We start from the raw sequence: 25,719 nt of genomic DNA on the forward strand, positions 1-25,719 counted from the left end.
CGTGCGCGCATGTCTGTTTTTGGCATTTCCTGAGGTGTTTTTGGAGGCGTTTCCAGGCGCTCTGGTGCTTGCAAAGGCCAGTGCACTGGAAACCATAAGAGCAGCTGGCGATTCCACGCATGACCACAGAGAGAGCTCTGCCTGCCGCCTCTGGCATGCGTGCCATAGTTTCACCATCACTGGACTAGAATATCCCTTCCAACTTGTTGTGGCCCAGCAGCGGCCGAGCTGTTGGTGGACTCTGACAGCTCAGACCATTATGGGACTGCTCTGGAGGATGAGGAAGACTCTGGAGGGTATTTGGAGTCAGAGCAGGAACTAGAGAGGCCTGTTGGCCACCAGGTGGCATCTGAGTCAGGGAGCAGTGAGGAGGAACAGAGGGAGGTTGTCCCTGATGTGTGTGTGCGTAGAGCTGAGAGGAGAAAGGAACAGCTGTGGAGAAGACGTCATAGAAGGAAGTAGGGACAGCTGGCTAAGGTTGTGGTCCCTCCCAAAGAGTTTATAGGTGGAGTGACGGGAGGGGAATCTTTGCAGGAAACAACAGTCCAATTTACTAGCCGTTGAGAAAGCATTCCGTAAGTTTAATCTTGGTTTCTTGAAGATAGCGTTCTAGGCTCCTAGCCAAGGGGTGACTTTATCTTTGTAATTAGTCGTGGCAGACAGCCAAGCCCGTGTCTGCATATTCATTGGAATCACGAGAGAGAACACAACTATTATTCTGTATTCTGTAATGTCAGATCCTTTTCCAACTCCAACCGCACAATCTATCAAACCTCTGAACTGAGTTGACTTTCCAAATTCAATGCTTTTCACTGACTCGTCAAATCAAACGAGATTCACTCCACCGTTTGCACATGGAAAATGCTGCCTTTTATTTGCAACCATTTCATAAAAATTGAAATTCAGCCTAGTTCAACATTTTGAATCCAAGTATCAAATAAAAGGTACTTGATTTTCTGAACCCAATTGACAATCCTGATTGGATGGAGTTGATCTATGCACCACAGCACCGTCTTGGGACAGCGCTGGCTCTTTGGCTTTGAAACAGAGATGAGCACTGCCCCCTAGAGTCAGGAACGAGTAGCACATATGTGTGAGGGAAACCTTTTCCTTTATGTACCTGTGTCCTTCCTGTGAAAGATAAGGTTTTACATTATCACATTTATGATGGAGGAGATGTTATGTTTATGAGGAAAAGTTAACAATCTGATGCTGGATCAGTCCATCGCCAAAACAAAGAGCAGACAGAAACTATATCTCTTAGGCTGTCAGATTTTTGTTACAGTTCTACCGTTCTTCTGATGAAGAAGCACTTCATCCTAGGAACAAGTCTTTCAAGACTCTGATTAGTAAGATTTATGAACAAGAATGTTTAGGTAACAATGGGAGAGTTCTGGAGAGAGAATTATATCTTAAAATAAAAAATAAAAGCCTATCTGTAGGCAGAGGATTCTCTGGTGCTTTTTCTAGCTGCTTCTTTGAAATAAAAAAAGAGAGTTAGGTTTGTCTCTGGTGAATGTGGTTGGCCTGCTCCTATAGATTGTTTTTAGAAATGGTTGCTAGACTCCTTTTCAAGGTGAGAAATGGCTCTCAAGGTGCCCAAAGAGAATTTTTAGCCTTTTATGTAGAATGGGAAGGGGAAAAAGGATGCAAAGAGTATGAATATTGATTATTACAAACAGAATTGCACTTGATGCAAGCAGTTTCTGGATTTCTTTCATAATGGTTTCTGAACTCTTCTGTAATAAATCATTTATCAGAAGTTCCCTGTGGTTGTTGTTTCTTCTTCTTCTCCTTCTTCTCCTCCTCTTCCTCTTCTTCTTCTTCCTCTTCCTCCTCTTCTCCTCCTCCTCTTCTTCTCCTTCTTCTCTTTCTCCTTCTCTTTCTCCTCCTCTTCTCCTTCTCCTCCCTCTACTCTTCCTCCTCTTCTTCTCCTTCTCCTCCTCCTCTTCTCCTCCTTCTTCTCCTCCTTTACTTTCTTCTCTTCCTCCTCCTCCTCTTCTCCTTCTCCTCCTCCTCCTCCTCCTCCTCCTCCTCTTCTCCTCCTCCTTCTCCTCCTTCCCTTCTCCTTCTCTTCCTCCTCCTCCTCTCCTCCTCCTCCTCCTCCTTCTCCTCCTCCTCCTCCTTTCTTTTTTTCTCCTCCTCCTCCTTCATAGCATATTCCTGCAGATGCAGGGTTCACTTTTTGTATTATAAATGCCACTCATTCCCAGATTCATGTGTGCCTGTTTAATTAGTTCCAGACTAGCCAGCTGGGTAGAAAACCTGACCCCCTGTCCCACTCAGCCTCTTTAAACCAACTATGACCGCTCTTTAACTAAAGGAAGCCTTCAAACAAAAGAGCTACGTCAAATGTTCATGTCATGGCCAACATTTACAGTTCAGCCTGTATTCTATGGTGAAGTTAGAAAACTAGCACAAAGCTGTAAATCTATCACTGAAATTCACATGTAAAGACTAACAGTTAATATTAACAGATTCTGATGTAGTACAATGACATTCATGAATAGACAATTTTCCAAGAGTTGCCTTCAATTATATGAGCGGCTTTATTTGTTTGTTTGTTAAATATATTTAGCCACCCAACTCACATTAACATGGCTCCAAGCAGCTTACAACTTTTAAAAAATGCACCATATAATAAAATGTGATTAAAAAACAATCAAAACCCCCCTTTTCCTTGCACCCAGAAAACCACTGAAGTCCATGCATCTTAAAGTCTACAAGGTTGAGAAACACTAGTCCTAGTGAATGGAAATGCATACACCAGCTTTGTCCTATTCATCCCATCTGGAATTTGTTACATCCCCAATTCAGGCCAACCAAAACTGGCCATCTTCTACCAAACTGCAGCTGACTCAAAGATCTATAGATAAGAGCTGAAGTGGTGCAGTGGTTAGAGTGCAGTACTGCAGGCTACTTCAGCTGACTGCTTGTTGCAGTTTGGCAGTTCAAGTTTCACCAGCTCAAGGTTGATTCAGCCTTTCATCCTTCCGAGGTGGGTAAAATGAGGACCCAGATTGTTAGGGGTGATAGGCTGAACCACTTAGAGAGGGCTGTAAAAGCACTATGAAGCGATATAAAAGTCTAAGTGCTATTACAGCCAGAAATATGTCGATGAAGACTCAGTCATCCAGGCCAAGGGTATCTGAAAGGTTGAATTGCAGCAGTTGCCATGCTTCAACCTTTTAGAGCTCAGAAATGGGTTTGTACTGGGTTTGAAACCAAGACTTTTCTTCCCTATGCAATACACACTGCACCTTATTCTTGCCTTCCATTGTTAATTTGAGAATACGGCAAATTTGAGAAAGCAGACTTCGTTGAGAAAGGCCTATGGCTGTTCCCCCAGGCCAAGGGTGAATGTGTTGATTCTCTTGAATGATCCAGCATCTTCTACTTTCGGAAACAGAAGTATCAACCACCTGTTGCATTTTTGTCTTCTCTTAGTGCCGGGTTTCCCGTATCCAGCTGCAACTGCAGCTGCCGCGTACCGAGGGGCCCACCTTAGAGGCAGAGGCCGCACCGTCTACAACACATTTCGAGCTGCGGCACCCCCGCCTCCGATTCCAGCTTATGGCGGGTAAGTCGCTTGTAGCCCTGGGCTTCTTCAGCCGGTCGCTCTGCAGTTTCCATCTTCTAACTTCCCACAGGGAGGAGGCCACAAAAATAATAATAACAAGGCAATCGAGCATTCATGAATGTCAGGCGCAACCATTTTGTCTCGCCACACCAACCTCGCCCAGCGTGCCGCCAACCTCCGTCGCCTGAAGTGGATCACCTTGCACACGGGGGTTGACAAATGATAGTAATTTGCCCTGTCATGGTTGGTGGCTTTCGAGCATTTTGTGCATCCCATGTTGTTATGCAAATTCCCCTTGAGAAGGAACGCATGGCAGCAGGGCTGTGTTGGAGGGCGATGGCAAATATCTGGTTCTCGAGGAGGTGGAATCATATTTTAAATCTATTTTTTGAAGGGGGGGGAAAGTGAAAGTTTGACTTGTAACCCAGAAGGATTTAATCAGAGGTGGGTTGCTCCCAGTTCAGATCGGTTCAGGAGAACCAGTAGTAGTAATTGGGCATGGGTCACCAAACCAGTAGTCGTCTTTGCCACATGCATCCATACAACTGCCTCCTAGTGCCTACACACAGGTAAGCAGCATGGGCTGCTCAGGGAGCCCCAAGGCTTTCCATCCATCACCTCCTAAGTGGGATCAAGCCTCCTCAATGCATGGAGGCAGGAGTTTTGTTTGTTGTCCGTGAGCTGTGAGGGGGTGGGGCAAGCAGCCAAGCAAGTATGCCAAGATATGCCGACTGCCTCTAATCTGCAGTTTACTCGTGAGCAAGTTTACTCGTGAGCAGGGTGCTTGGCAGCTGGCAGATTTCTGGCTTGCTCGCTCGGCTGCTGCCTCCCCACCCCCACCTGGAGCCCACAGGCAGCAAACAAAATGGACCCTCCAGCTCTCCTGCGTTCATCTCGGTATAGCTCAGGTTGCTGTTTTCTTTGGCCTTTTTTTAAAAAAAAAAGTTTTACAACATATTTTATTTCCCATCTCCAATCTGAAACATAAATTTGCCAAGCCATGCCCACAAAATAAGCCATGCCCCACAGAACTGGTAGTAAAAAAATGTGAAACCCATCCCTGGATTTAGTGCATTGATACTATTAAGTTGCGGGTGAAGAATGGAGGCGAGGCCAGAGTTATTTCTAACAGCGCTTTATTCAAATCTGCCCGTGAGGCAACTATTTCTCCCTGGCTGACACAGCTCCTTTTATAGGGAAACTGATCAGCCCACAACCAATCAGGAGTGAGTATTTTCCCGCTCCAACAGAGGACCAGACTGAGACCTTCAACGGACAACTAAATACAATATATAACAGATACAGTTAACAGCAAAATGATGGCAACGTAGGAAGCTTGTGTGTGCTTCAAGCTTAATGCTTGTGGAGAACTGCCCTACCAAAGACATAAATTATTGGGCGAATGAATAGATTTTGTGCTTATTGTCTCTTAAAATGGTACACATGTATTTCTCCCATACAATAAAATGTTTGTTCGCTCTACTGGGAGATTAAGGAGAAGGCAACCCCAATAGGGTTCAGCAGTTTTAAAACTTGTGGATTTCAACTCCCAGAAATTCCCCAGCCAGCCATGTTGGCTGAGGAATTCTGGGGGTTGAAGTCCAACAAGTCTTAAAATTGTCACGTTTAGAGACCCCTTCATTAGGAGACAAATCATTAGAGAGGACCTGTTCTAGAAGTTCATGAATGTAGCCATAGAAAATTTAGCTGATTCCTCTCAGGCTTTTCTTGGTCTTCTATCCATTCTTAAAGCAGGTAGATCGGGGCAAAATATAGAGAATTATGGTTTCTGCCTTTCTTGAAACAGAAGCATAAGTCTGGAGAGAAGTGTCACGGTTTCAAGTAAGACCCCCAATGAAAGAAGACTCTGAGCCTTGAGTTTCCTCAAAGTTCCATTTTATAAGAGACGTCATATTGGCACATATGGGAAATCTGAAAGCTTCCAGGTTTTCCCCACCCAAACAAAAGTCCAAGTCCCTGCCCAGCACCCACATGTCTATCATATGGCCCAATCAGGCACCATCCAACATTGGAGGTGCCTCCCGGTCACGCCACTCCAGATACAGGGCAAGAAGTCCTTAACTCTCTGAGAAAGGAATGTTATTTTGACTATATATCTCCCAGACTCCATATAACCCCCCTCCCATTTTCCCCACAGCATTGAATGTGGCAGGCCTGAAGGCCCAATGCAAAAGAATGGCATCCAGGCCTGAGAAGAAGTTAATTTTGCAAAGGGTATCAGAAGCCAGGGCAGCAGATCAATTGGCACAGTCCTCTCTCTTCCCCTTCCCTTCTCTTGAATTTGAATTTGAAATAAAATGGCCGGTAAAATCACTGATTTTCTACTGCTAAAGGTAGATTTGATTCTGAGGCTCTCCACCCAGACTTAGTCAAGTGAGCTAAGGGGCAAGGAAGGATCCCAGCATTGTAAAAAGAGTGTAAATCTTGGCTGGCTGGGGAATTCTGGGAGTTGAAGTCCACAAGTCTTAAAGTTCCCAAGTTTGGACACCCCTGGTGTAAATCTATTTTCAACAGCTTGATAGGACATAATTAACATGAAGAAACAATGAAACACAAAGGAGACTCCGTTTCAAAGCTTAGGAAAACTCCATATAAATTTGAAATTGTTTTTTTCTTCTTCTTCACACTGTCTGAAAGGGTGCACCAAAATATATCAGTAGGTAGGTAGTCTCAGACAATCAGCTAGTTCTACATTATTCATTGGTAGTTGGGATTTTGGCTTGAGTGTCTTTGTTAATTTAAAAATCCTTGTTTCTGAACAAGTCAAGTAAATGCAAGACTACATACTTATTTTATTCCCCTCCCATTTTATCATGGTTCAGCTAAGCTGAGAAAATAATGGACAGAAATCTGCTGAGCTGTTTTTTTGTTCTGCCTTTATCCTGGTTATGTCCGTCCACACTTTTCCTACTTATATTTACAAGGACTACAGGTGGTCCTTGACTTATGACCATCATAGAGCTTCCTCCCCCCCCCAATCGTGACTGTCGTGAAGCAGATCACCCACGTGACCAACCTGATTTTATGACCTTTATAGACACAGTTGTTAAGTGAACACCTAAGTCATAAAGCCAATGCTAAGTTGTAAAATTAGCAAACAAGTTGTTTGCTGTGGGCCACTTTTGTGGAAAAACAGAAGTAAATGCCAACACCGTAATCATGGTGGGGTGGGGAGCCATCATAATTTTAGAACCAGGTGATAAATACACCTGGGGAGATCTATCATAACTTTGAACAGTTGCTAAGCCACTGTAAGAGATGGCCAGACTGAGTCCAAGGCTTATGGTCAAACATACCATCAGCCTCAAGTAGGATAGCCCTTATTGTCATTGTACATCATGCATACAACAAAATTGGTTCAAGTCCTTTCATGCCCATCAGAGATCTAAGTCCATCCCACTGTGAATTCCTTATCTACCACCAATTTGCTTTGGCTGTTAGTAGTTCAGATACTTGTAGACAGCTTTAGCATACCATGAATCTTTATATTTATCTGAACTGCCTGCATTTTCTGATTTCTCAAGGGCTTGACAGCAACTGGTTACAAGAGAAGGACTACCTGTAGGGAGGTGGTTTTGATTGTGATTGTGACTGATTCAGAGGAGGCTGTGTGTGTTAAATCTTCCCAATAATAAATTCTTATAACTTCTTTTTTTCCCCCCAAGTAGCATACTCATCTTGAGTTAGAAGAAAGCTATTTTAACAAATGGAAAAAAGATGTACAATTATTATACTGGGGGAAAAAGTTCTGTTTGATGGAATGTTGAGAACAGTTGCAAAATATAATGATATAATATACCATATGTTGTTTTCAGAATTACATTCCATCATTTTTTCCTGTCGCATTTCTCTCTCTCTCTCTCTCTCTCTCTCTCTCTCTCTCTCTCTCTCTCTCTCTCTCACACACACACACACACACAAACACACACACACACACACACACATAAAATCAGGATCAAAAGATGCCTTCTCCCGAGAATCTTTTTATGGCTTGCCATTAATCCTGGACTCTAGGAGAAAGAGAGAGAGTGATCTGTCAGTTTCTCAGACAAATACACATTATTTATTTCCGTCAAATTTTCTGTGAATAATAAAAAAAGAATACTTCTTTATTGTCCTATACAACTTTTCTACACAGACAGGTTTTGGAAAACAATTTTTCACAGAGAGAGAATCAAATTCCTAAAACTGTCTGTGTTTTTAAAAAATGTAAGTATTCTTAAGATGGATTTCTGACTTATTCTCTCATGTGAATACTTCAAAAAATATCCTGCACTGTCCATTAAATAGTTTAAGTAAATAGGCTGAGAACTACAATTTTTATATTCTTAGGGTACTTCTATATTGATTCCAGAGGGGACGCAGTGGCTCAGTGGCTAAGACGCTGAGCTTATCGATCAGAAAGTTTGGCGGTTCGAATCCCTAGCACCATGTAACAGAGTGAGCTCCCATTACTTTCCCAGCTTCTGCCAACCTAGCAGAAGCTGGGTTGAAAGCACGTAAAAATGCAAGTACGGAGATGTCTTTTGACAGTGCTAGCTCTTCGGCTTTGAAACGGAGATGAGCAGCGCCCCCTAGAGTCAGGAACGACTGGCACATATGTGCAAGGGGAACCTTTATATTGACTCCAAGGCCCAATGTGTTAAATGAAATTCAAGATACTAGAACAGAGGACCTCTTCAAGGCCATCTTGAGTCTCTTGATGGTAGGATGGTCCTCAAAATTAAATTAATAAGAATGCATGCATTTAAAGGAATTTCCCAACGATAAGATCTCTGAGATAATGGAACAATCAGTCAAGGAGGGTAGTGATTCTGCTTTGTTGAAGTTTTTCAAATGAGGGCTGGATGACCCACCAGTCATTCATACTTTCGTGCAGTGTTTTCTCAACTTTGGTAACTCTAAGATGCACGGACTTTGACTCCCAGAATTCCCTAGCCAGCAATTCAAAGTCCATACATCTTGAAACTTCCAAAGTTGAGAAATCCTGCACTAAAGACACATTATGGTGAGAGAGAACGTGGCTCTCTCAAGCACAGAACTCTCCACAGCTTACCATACATCACATGTTTGCAACGTATGTTCAAGAGAGGCTTGAAATTTGATAGCATGGATGGAGGACTTGGTGAGCTTCTTGTGTTAGCCTCTTCAGTTTATATGGATTCACAGCAGACTGGGATAATAGAATTAGAGGTTGGAAGGGAAATAAAGCTCAGAAGACTAAATCTCTGGTCCTGGTGATCAACCCAGATTGGATCCTGCAATCCTATCTTGGGACAGATACATTTGCCTTCATTCTTCCACCCCCCCCCCCAATGTTTTATTTGTTTTATTTATATAACATCCACTTTTCATCAAACAGTATGTATTCTGGGTACAATTATGCTTAAATAATCATATTATACACCTTTGTTGTAATTCCTTGCCATCATATTAATAATATAATAACATAATAATAGGATAACTTTAATATTTAACATTTAACACCATCTTCTTTAACAACTCTTCTCTTTAACATTTCCTCCCATTTCTAACTTCTATTATCTAACCATTGATAGAATACATCCCATATAAAAAAAAATTCTTCTTCATTCTTAATAGCAAGTGTTAATTTATCTATTTCTGTGCAGTCTAATATTTTCTTAATCACATTCCTCTCAGACGGGATCTCATCATCATTGTTGCACAAATACAATTCTAGTTGCAGTTAAAATATGCAGGAGCAAATATGTGGTCTGATTATTATTTGTTTCTGATAGGATGCCCAACAAAAATATCTCTGGTTTCAGATCTATATGTTGTTTTATCATTTTTTTTCCAACCATGTATGCATTTTCATCCAATATTTTCTTGCTTTGGGGCATGTCCATCACATATGATGGTATGAACCAACAAACCATTATTATGAATCAAGCATCATTAGGAAACTTTACACAGAGGCTTGCTTACGCTTCCAACATTTAGCTGCTCAGAGAGCACCAAGGACTCCTCATTTCAACCCTGAGGTACAAATATTTTCAAAACTCTATACCCATTTCACTCATTGGTGAAATCTCTTTTTTCCCCCTGTCAAAATTAGACCTTTTCAAGATTGATGTCAGCTCTTTGAAGTATGCAGGGCCAAGCAATAGGCAAAATAGGGGTTCCAGAAAGGATCTGTATTATTGTGGGGTCAAATAAGATCTTCAAAGCCTATCAAAGCTTCTCTTACACTCCCCACCCCCAACAAAACCAGGGCAGGATCAGTTAGAGATTGATTATCTTGTTTATTTAGAGTTTCTTTCTCAGGCTTTCCTTCAGGACCAAGTTCTCCTCTCTAGAAATCTCCTCATAATGGCTGTTCAGTGGTTTGTTTGTTTTTTTATCAGTCCACGTCCTGGTCTGTATTCAGTCACATAATCTCCCTACTGCTGTTTTTCCTCACGACAGCATCCCGGTGAGGTAAATTGGGATGAATGAGAATGACTGGAGCAAATTTGTCAATTCGGTGGCTTGAGGAGAGAATTAAACTTGGGTTTAATTGCTTTCAGAACATGTGACATAATTACATATTCCCCAGGATTCATCTGAAGCAGCCCTTAACGTGCGAATATTTGGGATGAATGGCGGTGCAGATTATTAGAACGAGTGCTGCATTGCTACCGAGGGACCTTTGCAGCTCTGCATTTCAGGGGAATATTTTGGGAGAAAAACACAGAAAAGTTTTCTTTATCGAGACTCGTCTTTTTGACAAATAATTACTGTTGTGAAAGACACTCGGTGTGCCTTAGAACGCAACTTGAAATACAGGTTTAAACAGAGACTAGACAGGTTGAAAAACCGACTTCTCCCAGCTGAAGATATTCAATTAGGTCCTTCCATCTTCCCCACAATGCATAATGATCTGAGGTGACACTGACAAAGATGTGTAAAAGTAGGTTTCCTTGTGCAAAATAAAAAGGGTTGCCAAGAGTTGGGTAGGCCCATGGAAGGAGGGGGGAGGGTATCACCAGGGGTGGGCTGCTGTGGGTTCGCAGGGCTTTGGGTGATCCTCTAGCTAAAGATCTGCCCAGTTTGGCGAACCTGCAAATCCCACCCCTGGCTGGCCCCACCCACCCCATCCTGTCCATCCTGTCCCTCCCAGGAGTGTCCATGTGGCCCATTTGGGATGCCAGGTAAGTACAGGGGGAGACAGGGAGGCTCAGGGAGAGCGGAAAATGGGCCTTCTGGAAATTCTGGATTCTGGACCTTCAAAGGGCCTTCGGTGGGCCTCCGGAGCCTAGGGGAGGACATTTTTGCTCTTCCGGAGGCTTGAGGAAAGCCTCCAGAGCTTGGGGAGGGCAAAATACGGGCCTCCCAGAAGTTCCAGCAGGCCAGAAACGAGCCTGTTTCCAGCCTCCGGAGGGCCTCCTTAGCCCGGTGCGCCCATTTTTACCCTCCCAGAGCTCAAGGAAAGCCTCCGGAGCCTAGGGAGGGTGAAAACGCTCCCCATGCCACGGTACGGGAGGCCGACTAAGCCACGCCCAGCATGGCCACTCCCATCCAGCAACCGGGCAGAGAACCCACATTTTTGAAGCGCACCCCTGGGTATCTCTCCACCTGGTATCATCGTGGTATGGAACAGACTACAGACAGTTTTTGATTTACAACAGTTGATTTAGTAACCTCACAAAATTACAACAACTCTGTAAAAAGCAACCCATGACCATTTTTCACACTGTTTTCACATTTCTTTTCACAACCATTGCAGCATCCCCACAGTCACATAATCAAACTTCAAACGCTTGGCAACTGATTCATATTTACGATGGTTGCAATGTTCCGGGGTCAAGTGATCCACTTTTGCGACCTTCCGACAAAGGCAAAGTTCACTTAATGACTTCGTTGATAAATTAATAACTGCAGGGATTCACTTAACCATTGCATCAAGCAAGGTTGTAAAATGGTTGTAAAACTCACTTAACTACTGTCTCGCTTAGCAACAGAAACATTGGGCTTAATTGTGGTCGTAAGTCGAGGACTACCTGTATGCACAACCAGTCATCTGGTCTCCAACATAAGTCATAACATCATGGATGGCCTCTAGACTAGTGAAGAACATTTTGCTCCCCTTAGGGATGGATCTCATTAGCTTCCCCTTGCAACTCAACTTCATTGCCATGTATGAAGGGCCCTCTTCTGCCTAGAGATGGAACAGGTGTTGTGTTAGAATGACAAAGAAGGATGGGGAACTGCATCTGCAACGACCTGTAAAGTTTGGGCAAGTTAGTTTAAATCAGGGGTCGGAAACCTTAAACACTCAAAAAACCACAAAGTCCTAACCGGGAGCCCCCCATTCAATTTTGGAGCCATTCGGAAGTCTGGTTTCCCCATCATAGAGTCTACTTCTAGCAGGGCATCCTTTTTTCTTTGCCGACCAGAAGTCCGGTTCCCCCACCATAGAGTCTCCTCCTAGCACAGCTTCCTTTTCCCTCTACCTATCCTAACCAAAAGCCCTATCAAATGTGGAGCCAACCGGTGACAGGGAGCCGCAGCAGAGGGATGAAAGAGCCACATGCAGCTCTAGAGCCACGGATTGCCAGCTCCTGGTTTAGATGCTGTGGGGATGTCTGAAACTCAGAAGTGAAAATCCTAGCTTGGTATATTGAAAGATGCACTCCCAGCACAAAACACCTGTATATTTTGTAGTGACCAGATGTTAATGGTACCACTTTACTTTCTTCCAAAGAAAAGTAAAAAAAAAAAAACAAGGAACTTTCAGACCCCATTTGAGATATGGATAAGGGGGCCCCACCTTATGTGAATTCTATAATGTATCTATACCTTTGTATATTCCTTGTTTGCATTCCAGTTTGTTTCTTCTTTCTTTCCTGTTCCGTTGTTGTTCTTGTCATATGACTAACCTCAAGAGTTTCAGGGGTTGGTAGCGTCTGCATGTGGAAATGCACTAATATGAATGTTTTTTTCTTTGTGTGTACATCTTTCCAGTGTTGTTTACCAGGATGGATTTTATGGTGCAGACATTTATGTAAGTATGAATTGATGTGCATGCTATCTGTGGCACCTACATTGCTGCAACTTTTTTTTTCCTTTCCTTCTTCTTAGTTCTTACGTTTGCTGCATTAAGCTTTCGCTCTGCCTGCCCTCCATGTTTCCATGTTGGGAAATTTAATTGGAAGGATGACTGAGAATAGAATAACTCAATGTTTCATTGCATCAATTACCATCTGGCTTCATTCACTACCTGGGGGAGGGGTCCTTGTAGAAGGTCCAGTGGGTGAATCTGAGCGTGGATTGGCAACATATCCTCATCTGGGAAGGCTCCTACATCCTTAAGGACAAAGCATAAATCAGAAAGATCAAGCATCCCACCCCATTGCTTCATTTCCATGTCAGCCCTGCTGTCAAGGTTCCAAGAAAGACCCCCAACGAAAGAAGACTCCGAGGCTTGAGTTGCCACAAAGTTCCATTTTATTAGAGAAGTCCTATTGGCATAGCTGGGAAAACCCGAATCTGAAAGCTTCCAAGCTTTCACCCAAATGAACGTTCAAGTCCCTGCCCAGCATCCACAGGGTCCAATCAGGCACTGCCCAAAACTGGAAATGCCTCCCAGTCACACCATTGCAGTACAGGGCAAGATGTCCTTGACTCTCTGAGAAAGGAATGTTATTTTGACTATACCTCGCCCATACTCCATATACGTAATCCCTCCTCCCATTTTCCCACAGTAGAAATTGAGGCAGGCCTGAAGACCCAATGTAAAAGATGGCCTCCAGGTCTGACACCTGTCATCTTCCTAGATCTCAAGATGCTTTCAACCCCTTCAATTTGATTTGCCTAGCCATTTTCTAGCGGATGACCAAGTGATGGATTAGAAAGAGAGGCACACCATTCTCATCATGGCTGCACCTTGATCCTTCCCCCTACTCTTTCAATAGGCAGGCACACAGCTTCAGAAGAAGAGTTTCCCGTCAGACTCCCTTTGGCTGAAGCTCAGCTGTTGCAACCTCCTTCTTTCTCCATTCTTAACCTCTCCAGGGTCAAGGTTGACTTAGCCTCCCATCCTTCCGAGGTGGGTAAAATGAGGACCCAGATTGTTGGAGACAAGAGGCTGGCTCTGTAATCCACTTAGAGAGGGTTGTAAAGCCTTGTGAAGTGTATGTAAGTCTAAGTGCTATTGCTATATCTCAGAAAGCGAAACGCTACTCATTGGCTCATTGGATTAGTAGACCCAGTTCACCATTTTAAATTGAAGAGCTAGAACTCCTGTGGGGGACCAATAAATATTGTTTGTCATTCATCAGTCAAGAAAACCTTTACGGGAAACAGAAAGATCTTCATGATGAGAAGCTAACTCAGAGGGCAAGCTTGCAACTATGACAGTTTGTTTCATCTTGTTTAAAGACATTGAGAAGATATTTTGGATAGCAATCAGTTAGTATCTCATCTGGGTTACTGTCAATGTAGTGTATGTTATACTCGCTAATAACCTGGTGTTGCCAGGGTATTTATAGACATCAAAATGTTGTCTGACAGGGAGCAATTGAGAAGGACCTTTCTTCCCCCTACTCCCATGCCCATCATCCCTGCCCTCTCCCTTTCCCCTCCCATGTGCTCTATTTTCCCACCCTGTCTACAATCCTGGCACTTTGCCCCAAATCCATTAGGCGCTTTTCCATAGGTCCACTGGAGGTGAACGTCACGGCTGGCTTTCCAGAGGAAGCTGTGAAGGACCTGGCATCACAAACAATTGCCACTCTAGGATGTCACACTCGCTATCCTTAATGGCCCAGGCTCTCCCTATTCCCTCCCATAACATCACAAACAATTGCCACTCTAGGACGCCACACTCATTCTCCTTAACGGGCCAGGCTTTCCAGAGTTATGCTGGAAGACACACACAATAAATACTACTACTACTAATAATAATAATAATAATAAACTTTAATTTATAGACCGCACCCTTTCCTAAACAGGACTCGGGATGTATCTCCCCCCCCCCCAACAGTATTTGTTTCCAGTGGGTAAGTCATCTGTGTAACCAAGTTTGGTTGAAATTGCTCGAGGCGCTCCAGAGTTATGCTGCAACATACATACATACATACATACATACATACATACATACATACATACATACAGTCTTTATATATATACAGTAGATCTAGAGTAGAATAGATGTATGGGCAATAAAATAGTATCTTCCTTCACAAGAAAGATAAAATCTCCCTCAGTCAAGCAAAATAAACTACAAAACTCTGTAAGTCCTATTTCTATACCAGTTATAGGTTTAAAGCAGTGCCACTTGTTTAGAGAGTGGGGGATCAACAAAGTAAAACAAAAATTGGGTATAACCCAACAAAGCCCCACCCATTTTGCACAAGATGTTAAAAGTCAAGATAATTATTGTTGCTTACGACATCCCTGGATATGTTCTTCCTAAATTCTCTGCAGCATCCTTCCTAACCCAAGGATTGCCCCAAATTAACTTATTTTTAAATGTCCAAAACTTCATAAGGTTGTGAGATATCTCACGATTTAGATGTCACGGATGTGTATCAGTCAAAGACGCTTCAAAGTGATGGCCATAGATGAAACAGCCTTTGTCAGTTGCAATCATTACATCAGTTCAAAGCACGACTCCCCAAAAAACGGAGAGGATATTTTTCAAACAGGCTGAGAATGTGGTGGAATAACCCAAGCGACACAAGGAATGAAACTCTGAAAACTTGCAAGGTAGATTCTCATGAGGATGCACATTCAATTAAGCAGTGATAAATTCTCACGACTGTTTTGAGATTGAAAGAGGCTGAATTTTATTATTTGATTAAACCACACTCCCTAAATGAACGGCTTTGTTTTGCAGATTTCCATAAAATAAAATGCCTTTCTTTGAAATGGTATTGGTTTCCCTCCTGTGCCAGGGGGTTGGACTAGAAGACCTCCAAGGTCCCTTCTGACTCTGTCATTCTGTTAAAGTAGCTGTCATTTGCCAATCTCCACTGTAAAGTCCCCACTGTAGACTTTTAAGATAAAATGTGAAATAAAAATGTTCTGATCTCAAAAATAGAAATAAGTAAACCTCATTTGGGTTACTACATTGAGTTTTCTGTGCCCTAATTTTGTTACTCTTGCATCACTAGTATTGCGATATCAAGAGATTGATTGAATTAAAATGAAAGAAACATTAAAATTCATTAAGTAGCATCATCATTTTTTATTTATTACTTATGGCTACTTTTAAGACGGTGAAGATGAAATCATTTACATTTCTTGTGGATGGAAGGGAGAAGATTCTAAAATGTTAAAGAAAATGAGAATATGGTGGTAGTAGTAGTAGCAGTAGTAGTAGTAGCAGCAGCAGCAACAACAGTAATGGTAGTAACAGAGCAGCAACTGTGTATTTTGTGGAGAAAACCCACTTTGAAAAATTGAGCACAGCAGAGAAGTATGGGAGAGAAAGTAGCTACACCTTTCAATAGCTGCTGTAGGAAATAGCATTGCTAAAGGTTTTATGAGATTCAAAGTTGAGTTTTCCCACTCTGACCCATTTGCAAAACTATTGGATTAAAATTTAACAATCTCATGGAAAATCTCAATAACCACAAAAGTATTTTGCAGGTACTCAAAATAAACACCCACCTCATTCATAAATCTTATTTGGTGGGGAGTAGAGTGGAGTAGAGTAGAGTAGAGTAGAGTAGAGTGGAATAGAATAGAATAGAATAGAATAGTTGGAAGGGATCTTGGAGGTCTTCTAGTCCAACCCCCTGCTTAGGCAGGAAACCCTACACCACTTCAGACAAATGGTTCTCCAACATCTTCTTAAAAATTAGAGAAAGTGGTATCCAAGTGGTCAAGGTGATTGTTGGTCTTGCTGTTCAACCAACTTTAATTATTGTTAGTCTACCCTGTGATCTGTTGGGCCATCCTTTGGGATGTGACCAGTCTAACATGACCAGAAAGAACATTAAATGTTAGGCCAGCCATATTTTTTCTCCTCAATGCTGTGCTCATTTACAGAACAGAACAGAATAACAGAGTTGGAAGGGAGGTTGGAGGTCTTCTAGTCCAACCCCCTGCTTGAGCAGGAGGCCCTATACCATTCCAGAAAAGGCGCTGTCCAGTCTCTTCTTAAAAACCTCCAGCAATGGAGCACCCACAACTCTGAAGGCAACCTTTCCTACTGGTTAATTGTCCTCACTGCTAGGAAATTTCTCCTTAGTTCTAGGTTGCTTCTCTCCTTGATCAGTTTCCATCCAGTTTTTCTTGTCCTGCCCTCTGATGCTTTGGAAAATAGATTGGCCCCCTCTTCTTTGTGACAGACCCTCAAACACAACTATTATGTCATCCCCTAGTTCTTCTTTTCAGTAGACAAAGCCAATTCTTCCTATGTTTAAATCTCATACCCCCCATCCTCTAAAATAATATATGTCATAAATAGAAAAATAAGTAGCAAACAAATCTGAATAACACATCAATATTTATTAACCTAAAGAGGTAACCAGAATAACCATGGATGGGGAAGGGGGGATTGTGGAAACAGGAGCAACTTCTGACTTCCTGCTGGCTTCCCCATAGATTTTGCTTATGGGAAACTGTCAAGGAGAATCGGCTAGCAACAATTAACACAGTGACAATCAGAAATTCTGATCAGGTTACCGCAGGCACACTGCAAAATCCACAACTTTGCGTACAACACTGGCCTGAACATTGTGGAAATTTCAATTCTACAGTCATATATATATATATGTATGTATGTATGTATGTATGTATGTATGTATGTATGTATGTATGTATGTATGTATGTTACAACCCCTGGTATGCCTAAATATGGGAGGAAGGTCACTACTCCCTCTTATATCACATATATATATATATATATATATATATATATATATATATATATATATATATATATATATATATATATATATATATATATATATATATATATATATATATATATATATATATATATATATATATATATATATATATATATATATATATATATATATATATATATATATATATATATATATATATATATATATATATATATATATATATGCATTATTTAAAGCACCAAGATTTTAGATCACTTGCTTCAAAGATTCTTGTGGCATAATACACCTTTTGGATTAAAATGAAGGTATAAACAGACAAACAAGCAATAAGACTTTTAGTAGTATAGCTAGATTTTGTTGTTGTTGTTAGTTGCGAAGTCATGTCCGACCCAACACAGCCTCATGGACCATGTTCCTCCAGGCCTTCCCATCCTCTACCATCCCCGGAACCCATTTAAGCTCACGCCGACTGCTTCGGTGACTCCATCCAGCCACCTCATTCTCTGTCGTCCCCTTCTTCTTTTGCCCTCCATCATTCCCAGCATGAGGCTCTCCTCCAGGGAGTCCTTCCTTCTCATTAGGTGGCCAAAGTCTTTGAGTTTCCTCTTCAGGATCATGCCTTCTAAAGAGCAGTCAGGGTGGATCTCCTCTAGGACTGACCGGTTGGATGGCCTTGCAGTCCAAGGGACTTGCAGGATTCTTCTCCAGAATTCAAAGGCCTCCATTCTTTGGCACTCAGCCTTTCTTGTGGTCCAACTTTCACAGCCATATATTGGGGAAACCAGTTGCAATGTATGGGTAGCTTTATGGCTAGATTTATGATTTAAAATCTATGGCTAGGTTTTAAGTTTCCTTTAAGTTTCCTCTTTAAAAGTGAAGCTGGCTTCTCATTTCCAGGAATACACATAAACTAAGTATAATTCTGATGCATTTTGGGTTTCTTTTCATTCTAAAAATGGAAAGTTGGCTGCACTCCAGTGGTTTGCAGGAAACAAGCAAAAAAAATAATCTGCTTGATTTTCAAGAACAAGTAGAACCTAGAAACATAGGGCTGGAAGGGACCTCGGAGGCCTTCTAGTCCAACCCCCTGCTCAAGGCAGAATAGCTTATACTACCCTAGTCAAATGATTGTCCAATCTCTTCTTGGAAAACCTCATCAATGGAGAACCCATTCTTCTGGAGGCAAGCCATTCTACTGATTAATGGTTCACCTAGTCAGGAAATTTCTCCTAGTTCTGGATTGGATTTCTCTTTAATGACATTCCACCTATTACCTCTTGTCCTGCCCTCAGGCCCATTTGAGAATAGATCAACTTTCTCTTCTCTGTGACAGCCCCTCAAGTACCAGAAAATAAGGATCTATACAAAATGGCCGCACTGAGGCCCCCCAGGATTAGGGGCGACACACTGAGGCCATTACCCCAGTGGCGGCCATTTTGAATAGATCCTTGGTTTCAATATTCCAAAAGTGTCACTCCTTTGGAAGTCTTCTAATCTGACCCCCTGCTCAAGATCCTGTACCATTTCAGACAAGTGACTGTTGAAGCAATACAATACAATACAATACAATACAAGAGCAGAGTTGGAAGTGACCTTGGAGGTCTTCTAGTCCAACCCCCTGCCTAGGCAGGAAACCCTATACCATTTCAGACAAATGGCTATCCAACATCATCTTAAAGACTTCCAGTGTTGGGGCATTCACAACTTCTGGAGGCAATTTCTGTTCCACTGATTAATTGTTCTCACTGTCAGGAAATTTCTCCTCAGTTCTAAGCTGCTTCTCTCCTTGATTAGTTTCCACCCATTGCTTCTTGTCCTGCCTTCAGGTGCCTTGGAGAATAGCTTGACTCCCTCTTCTTTGTGGCAATCCCTGAGATATTGGAAGACTGCTATCATGTCTCCCCTGGTCCTTCTTTTCATTAAACTAGACATACCCAGTTCCTGCAACCGTTCTTCATATGTTTTAGTCTCCAGTCCCCTAATCATATTTGTTGCTCTTCTCTGCACTCTTTCTAGAGTCTCCACATCTTTTTTACAACGTGGTGACCAGCACTTTTAAAAAAAATCTCCAGTATTGGAGCACGAACAATTTTTGAAGGCAAAACCGTTCCCACTGGTTAATTGTTCTCACTGTTGGGAAGTTTCTCCTCAGTTCTAGGTTGTTTCTCTTCTTGATTAGTTTCCATCCATTGTTTCTTGTCCTTCCCTCTAGTGCTTTGGAAAACAAGTTGATCCCCTCTTTATTGATCCCCTCTTTATTGATCCCCTCTTTATTGATCCCCTCTTTATTGGGGCAGACCTTCAAATATTGGAATATGTACAAGTACCCTTTGGCTTTCAATGGCATTGAAAAAAAAGTGACGTGACCGTTTTTCACACTTGCGTCATTATAATTGTATTTCATTCATTTTGGTTGCATTTGATTCCAATTCCATTTAAAATTGTTTTTATTGGATTTTAGTAATCAATCAATCAATCTTTATTGATTAGCCCTTGGGCCATATCAAAGTGATTTTAGTAATCATTTTGGTTTGGAATTCTGTGTCAGGGTTCCAAGTAAGACCCCCAACAAAAGAAGTCTCCAAGAGTTGAGTTTCCTTAAAGTTCCATTTTATTAGAGATGTCACGTTGGCATAACTGGGAAAACCCGAATCTGAAAGCTTCCAAGTTTTCCTCACCCAAACCAAAGTTAAAATCTCTACCTAGCACCCACATGTCCACCACATGGTCCAATCAAGCACCATACCAACTGGAGATGTCTCCCAGTCACATCACTCCAGATACAGGGCAAGATGTCCTTGACTCTCTGAGAAAGGAATGTTATTTTGACTATATCTACCCCACTCCATACAATCCCCCCTCCCAATTTTTCACAGCAATAAATGTAGCAGGCCCAGTGCAAAAGATGGCTTCCAGGCCTTACACTCTTTACTTTGATATGCCCCCTGGACTAAACAATAAAGTAAACTAAACTAGAAATAAAACCCTTATGACCATTGCAGCAAAATGTATACAATACAATACAATACAATAGCAGAGTTGGAAGGGACCTTGGAGGTCTTCTAGTCCAACCCCCCGCCTAGGCAGGAAACCCTACACCACTTCAGACAAATGGATATCCAATATCTTCTTAAAGACTTCCAGTGTTGGGGCATTCACAACTTCTGGAGGCAAGTTGTTCCGCGGATTAATTGTTCTAACTATCGGGAAATTTCTCCTCAGTTCTAAGCTGCTTCTCTCCTTGATGAGTTTCCACCCATTGCTTCTTGTCCTCAGGTGCTTTGGAGAATAGTTTGACTCCCTCTTCTTTGTGGCAACCCTTGAGATATTGGAAGACTGCTATCCTGTCTCCCCTAGTCCTTCTTTTCATTAAACTAGACATACCCAGTTCCTGCAACCATTCTTCATATGTTTTAGTCTATGGATCAGTTTGGTTCATGTTTCTGACAATTTCAGTGTCCCGGGGTCATGTGATCCTTTTTTGAAACCTTTCAACAAGCAACATCACTGGGGAAGCCAGATTCACTGAATGACCCCATTGCTAACTTAACAATGGCAGTGATTCATTTAAGAACAGTCGTAAAATGGGGCAAAACTCACTTAACCACTGTCTCGCTGAGCAACTGAAATTTCAGGCTCAATTGTGGTGGTAAGTCGAGGACTACCTGAACATCCAGAGGAGCAATCTTCTCCCCTTCCACTTTTTCCATTTCACTCCCTTCTTTTTTCATATTTTATTTATGTAACATGTTCCATCGAACAGTGTGTGATCTGGGTGCAGCCATTCTTCAACACTCATCGTCCACATATTTGTTATTGTATTCCTCATCGTAACATTAATAATATAATAATACGACAACAATAATACTTATCTTCTTTAACAACCCTCCACATCAATATTTCCTCTCTTTATATCTCCTCCTTTCTGACTTCTGTTTCTGTTGACTAGCCATTGATAAAATACATCCCGTATCAAAAAATATTCTTCTTTATCCTTAATAGTAAATGTTAATCTATCCATTTCTGCGCATTCTAATATTTTTCTTAATTACTTTCTCATCTGATGGAATCTCATCGTTGCTGTGCAAATACAATTCTGGTTGTGATTAATATATGTAAAACCAGATATGTAGTCTTTTTATCATATTTTTCCAGTATAATGCCTAACAAGCATATCTGTGGTTTCAAGTCTATGTGTCGCATTATCATTTTTTTTCCAACCAAGTATGTATTTTCATCCAGTATTTTTTAGCTTTTGGGGCATGTCCACCACATATGGTACTATGAACCAGATGATTGATTACACTTCCAGCACTTGGCAGATCTATCTTTATACATTTTTGTCAGTCTTGCCGGTGCAAAATGCCATCTATAAAATATTTTATACAGATTCTCTTTGTATGCAATTGACATAGTCAATTTAATATTTCTATCCCATAGTTTCTGCCACTTATCTAATTCTATTGCATGTCCAAAGTGTCAGGGTTCCAAATAGCATCCAAAAGTAAATCAGAGTCCAAGACAAAGGATTCTTCAAAGTTCCAATTAATTAAGAGAGCCATGTTGGCACATCTGGGAAAACCCGACTCTGAAAGCTTTCCAGTTTTCCCCACCCAGTTGAAAGCTCAAGATCTTGTCCCCACACCCACAAGTCCCATCCCATGGTCCAATCTCTCACTGCCATGCTGACAGTTCCACCCATCCAGTTCTGGTCAGGTGCAGAGACAAAGGATGACCTTGGCTTTCTAGAAATAATTTTGTTATGGCTACATAGCATGCCACTCCTTACAATCCCCCCTCCCATTTTCCCACAATAGAAAATGCATAGTAGAATAATAGAAAGTGTGGCAGGCCAAAGATCCAAAAGAAAAAAATGGCTGCAGGCCTGACACAAAATTTTTCCATTTCATTCTTTACAACTGTAATAGGAAAGGATGATGATGATGATGATGATGATGATGATGATGATGATGATAATAATAATAATAATTTGAGAAGCGAGCTGAAAATTGAATTGAGAAGCGAGCTCAAAAATTGGAAAAGCAAAGCTATGCATGGCCAATACTTGAAAAGTATTGAAGGCAAAGCTGACCAAAAACTAACTTGGAACTGGTTAAATTCAGGAGTACTGAAAAAAGAAATGGAAGGCTTTATTTTGGCAGCTCAAGAACAAGCTTAGCCACAAACTGCATGAAGGCAAAAATTCAGCATGTTACCACCAACAGCAAATGTCGCCTCTGTAATGAGAAAGATGAGACAGTCAACCACTTGATCAGCAGGTGCAGCAAAATTTCACAAACTGACTACCTACAATGCCACGACTGAGTTGTTAAGATCATTCACTGGAAATTGTGCCAAAAGTTTGGATTTGAGTACAGCAAAAACCACAGGGAACATCAGGTTGAGAAGGTTTTAGAGAATGAGAAAGTCAAGATCTTGTGGGACTTCAGAATCCAGACTGACAGGAATTTGGCCTACAACACACCTGACATAACAATAATTGAAAAGAAAAAAGTATGGTTCTTTGACATTGCAATACCTGATGATGCACAAATTGAAGATAAACAGCAAGAAAAAACCACAAAATACCGGGACTTGCAAATTGAGGTTGAGCGACTGTGGAAAAAGAAATCGAGTGTTGTCCCAATTGTAATTGGAGCCCTTGGAGCAATACCTAAAGGGCTACCTGGCTATTTGGAAATTCTAAATTTACCTGACTTGAACATTCTGACTCTACAAAAAACCACCCTACTTGGAACAACTTATATCCTCCGACGTTACCTTAACAGTTCCTAGGTCGTTGGTTAGGACTCGAGCTGTTAGGCTACCAACCAGCCCCAAAGGCTGTGAATCTCACCAAAGATTAACCAACATAATAATAACAATAATGATGATGACAATTATATTTATATGCTCCCCAAGTCCCAACAACTCTGGGCATTTTACAATTGTTAAAAACATTTAAACACAAAGAACTCAAAAACCGTCCAAGAGAGAAGAACAAAGAACCAAGCCACATGAGAGAGTTCCTCCCGTGCTCCTTGTTTGTTTGCTTGCTTGTTCAAATCTTGATCTTGACACGATGCTTTTGAGTGTTCTCGAAAGCTTTCCTTCCTAACTTACGCAGGGTTTCCCCTCTGCTTGCATTTCTAACTACAAAGGGAAAGCAAATGCCCAGGTGACACACTGCACCTTACAGTGTGAGTAGAGGGAATCAGAGGTGTTATTCAAATGGTTCAGGCCAGTTCGGGCGAACCGGTAGCGGAGATCCCGGGTCTATGCCATCCTATTTAGCCACTTTTTTGAGGCCAGGCGCATGTGCGGAAGGCGCACATGGTGAACCAGTGGTGGGTTCCTACCAGTTTGGACCAGTTTGGACAAACCAGTAGTAGCTTGGTGGCCTGGGTCGCTGGAACTGGCAGGAACCAAGGTCTGCCACGCCCCTGAACCGGTTCTCCCGATGGCGCTGTAGGTGTTGCCATCTTGTTTTTTCTTCTGCGCATGCGCAGAGCAATTTTAATTATACTGCGCACGCGCACACTGGGGGGAGCATCCCTGAGTGAACCAGCAGTAGTCTCTGCCGGAACACACCCCTGAGTGAAACCCACCGCTGGAGGAAATGTTCTTTCAAATTTCTGCAGGAGGAGAACGTCTCCATCAATTTAACAATTCCTTCTTAGAGGGGACAATTGCACTGGTTCTGAAAAGGTCCTATGGGAGGAAAGAGCTGCTGATAGCTCACCTCTTGGTTTCATTGGAACGTGGGAATGGAAGGATACAGCAACTGGCCGGAAGGGGAATTGTAGGATTGACTTATTCTCCAAAGTTCCCATGGGTAGGACAAATAGCAATGGGTGGAAGCTCTGTAAAGACAGATCCAACCCAAAATGAAAGAGAAATTTCCTGACAGTAAGAAAAATTAATCAGTAGAACAACTTGCCAGCAGTGTGCAACGGCAGCCAAAAAAGCCAATGCAATCCTAAATTGCATTAACAGAGGGATACAATCAAGATCAAGGGAGGTACTAATGCCACTCTATAAAGCCCTAGTAAGGCCACACCTAGAGTACTGCATCCAGTTTTAGTCACCACACTATGAAAAAAAAGATGTTGAGACTCTAGAAAAAGTGCAGAGAAGAGCAACCAGGATGATTAGGAGACTGGAGGCTAAAATATATGAAGAATAGTTACAGGAAATGGGCATAGCTAGTCTAGTGCAGAGAAGGACCAGGGGAGACATGATAGCATCTTCAAATATTTCAGGGGCTGCCACAGAGAGGAGGGGGTCAAGCTATTTTCCAAACACCTGAAAGCCAGACAAAGAATAATGGATGGAAACTGACCAAGGAGAAGTTCAACCTGGAAATAAGGAGGATTTTTCTGATAGTGAGAACAATCAACTAATGGAACAGAAGTTGCCTTTGGAAGTTGTGGGCTTCATCATTTGAGAGTTTCAAGAAGAGATTAGACTGCCATTCGTCAGAAATGCTTGAGCAAGGGGTTGGAATAGATGACCTATAAGGTCCCTTCCAACTCTGTTAATCTGTTAACTTGCTTTCTGTGGAGATTTTTAAGACTAGACTGGAAAACCATTAGTCCAGGATGATATACAATTTCCTGCCATAGCCATGGGGTTGGACTAGAAGACCTCCATCGTCCCTTCCAGCCCTAGGAAACAGCCTTGTCCTTTCCAGCCATTTTGTGACTGAAAACATGGAAGAACAGTAAACCTCGTCCACGAGGATGTCGCCATTTCAACATCAAATTTCATTTCATTAAATTTGTATGAGGTTTGCTAGAAAAGAAAATAATCCAGGATAATTTGTCTTGCTGGCACTAATTCTATTCTCGCTGAGGAGTGGGTGATACGAAGCCTGAAGTTGGAGCAGTGAGCAAATCCCCTTTGAGCTTGATTATGGCTTAAATGCATCTCCACGGGCACAAACCGTCCACTCCGTCAGGGAAGACTTGCCTCTCTTAATCACTGCTTAAGTTCCACCGTCATTCCTAAATCCTCTGGAGGTGAAACAGATGAGACATTTTTAACAGGAGAAGATTTCTGCAGCTCCTTAGATTGTTACCAGATTTGGCCTCGAGCAAAAATCAAAGTGAAAGTTTGTTTTTGGTGAACTGTTACACTGCGCTGGGTTTTTCCCAGGAGCAAAGCTGGAAAAGACAGGCAGCTGTCAAGAGCTGGATTTGAGAAGAAAGAAGAAAATGGCTCAGCAGAAGATAACAGATGGTACCCTGGTGATGGGGTGTTTTTCATTCATCTCTCTGAATGTTGATAAAT

General features: G+C 41.9%; 1 protein-coding gene across 3 annotated transcripts in view; it reads left to right on the forward strand.

Annotated features, from left to right (window-relative positions):
• RBFOX1 (RNA binding fox-1 homolog 1) overlaps positions 1-25,719 on the forward strand; it is a 2,041,748-nt gene that overhangs the window by 1,924,427 nt on the left and 91,602 nt on the right. For all 3 annotated transcript variants that reach the window (XM_081966089.1, XM_081966090.1, XM_081966091.1), the window contains 2 exons: positions 3,448-3,580; positions 12,569-12,608. In XM_081966089.1, coding sequence (XP_081822215.1) covers positions 3,448-3,580; positions 12,569-12,608 — 173 coding nt within the window. The remainder of the gene's footprint in view (positions 1-3,447; positions 3,581-12,568; positions 12,609-25,719) is intronic.

This window comes from Natrix helvetica (genome assembly GCF_964273705.1).
Source record: "Natrix helvetica genome assembly, chromosome: 13".
Classification (NCBI taxonomy): Eukaryota; Metazoa; Chordata; class Lepidosauria; order Squamata; family Natricidae; genus Natrix; species Natrix helvetica.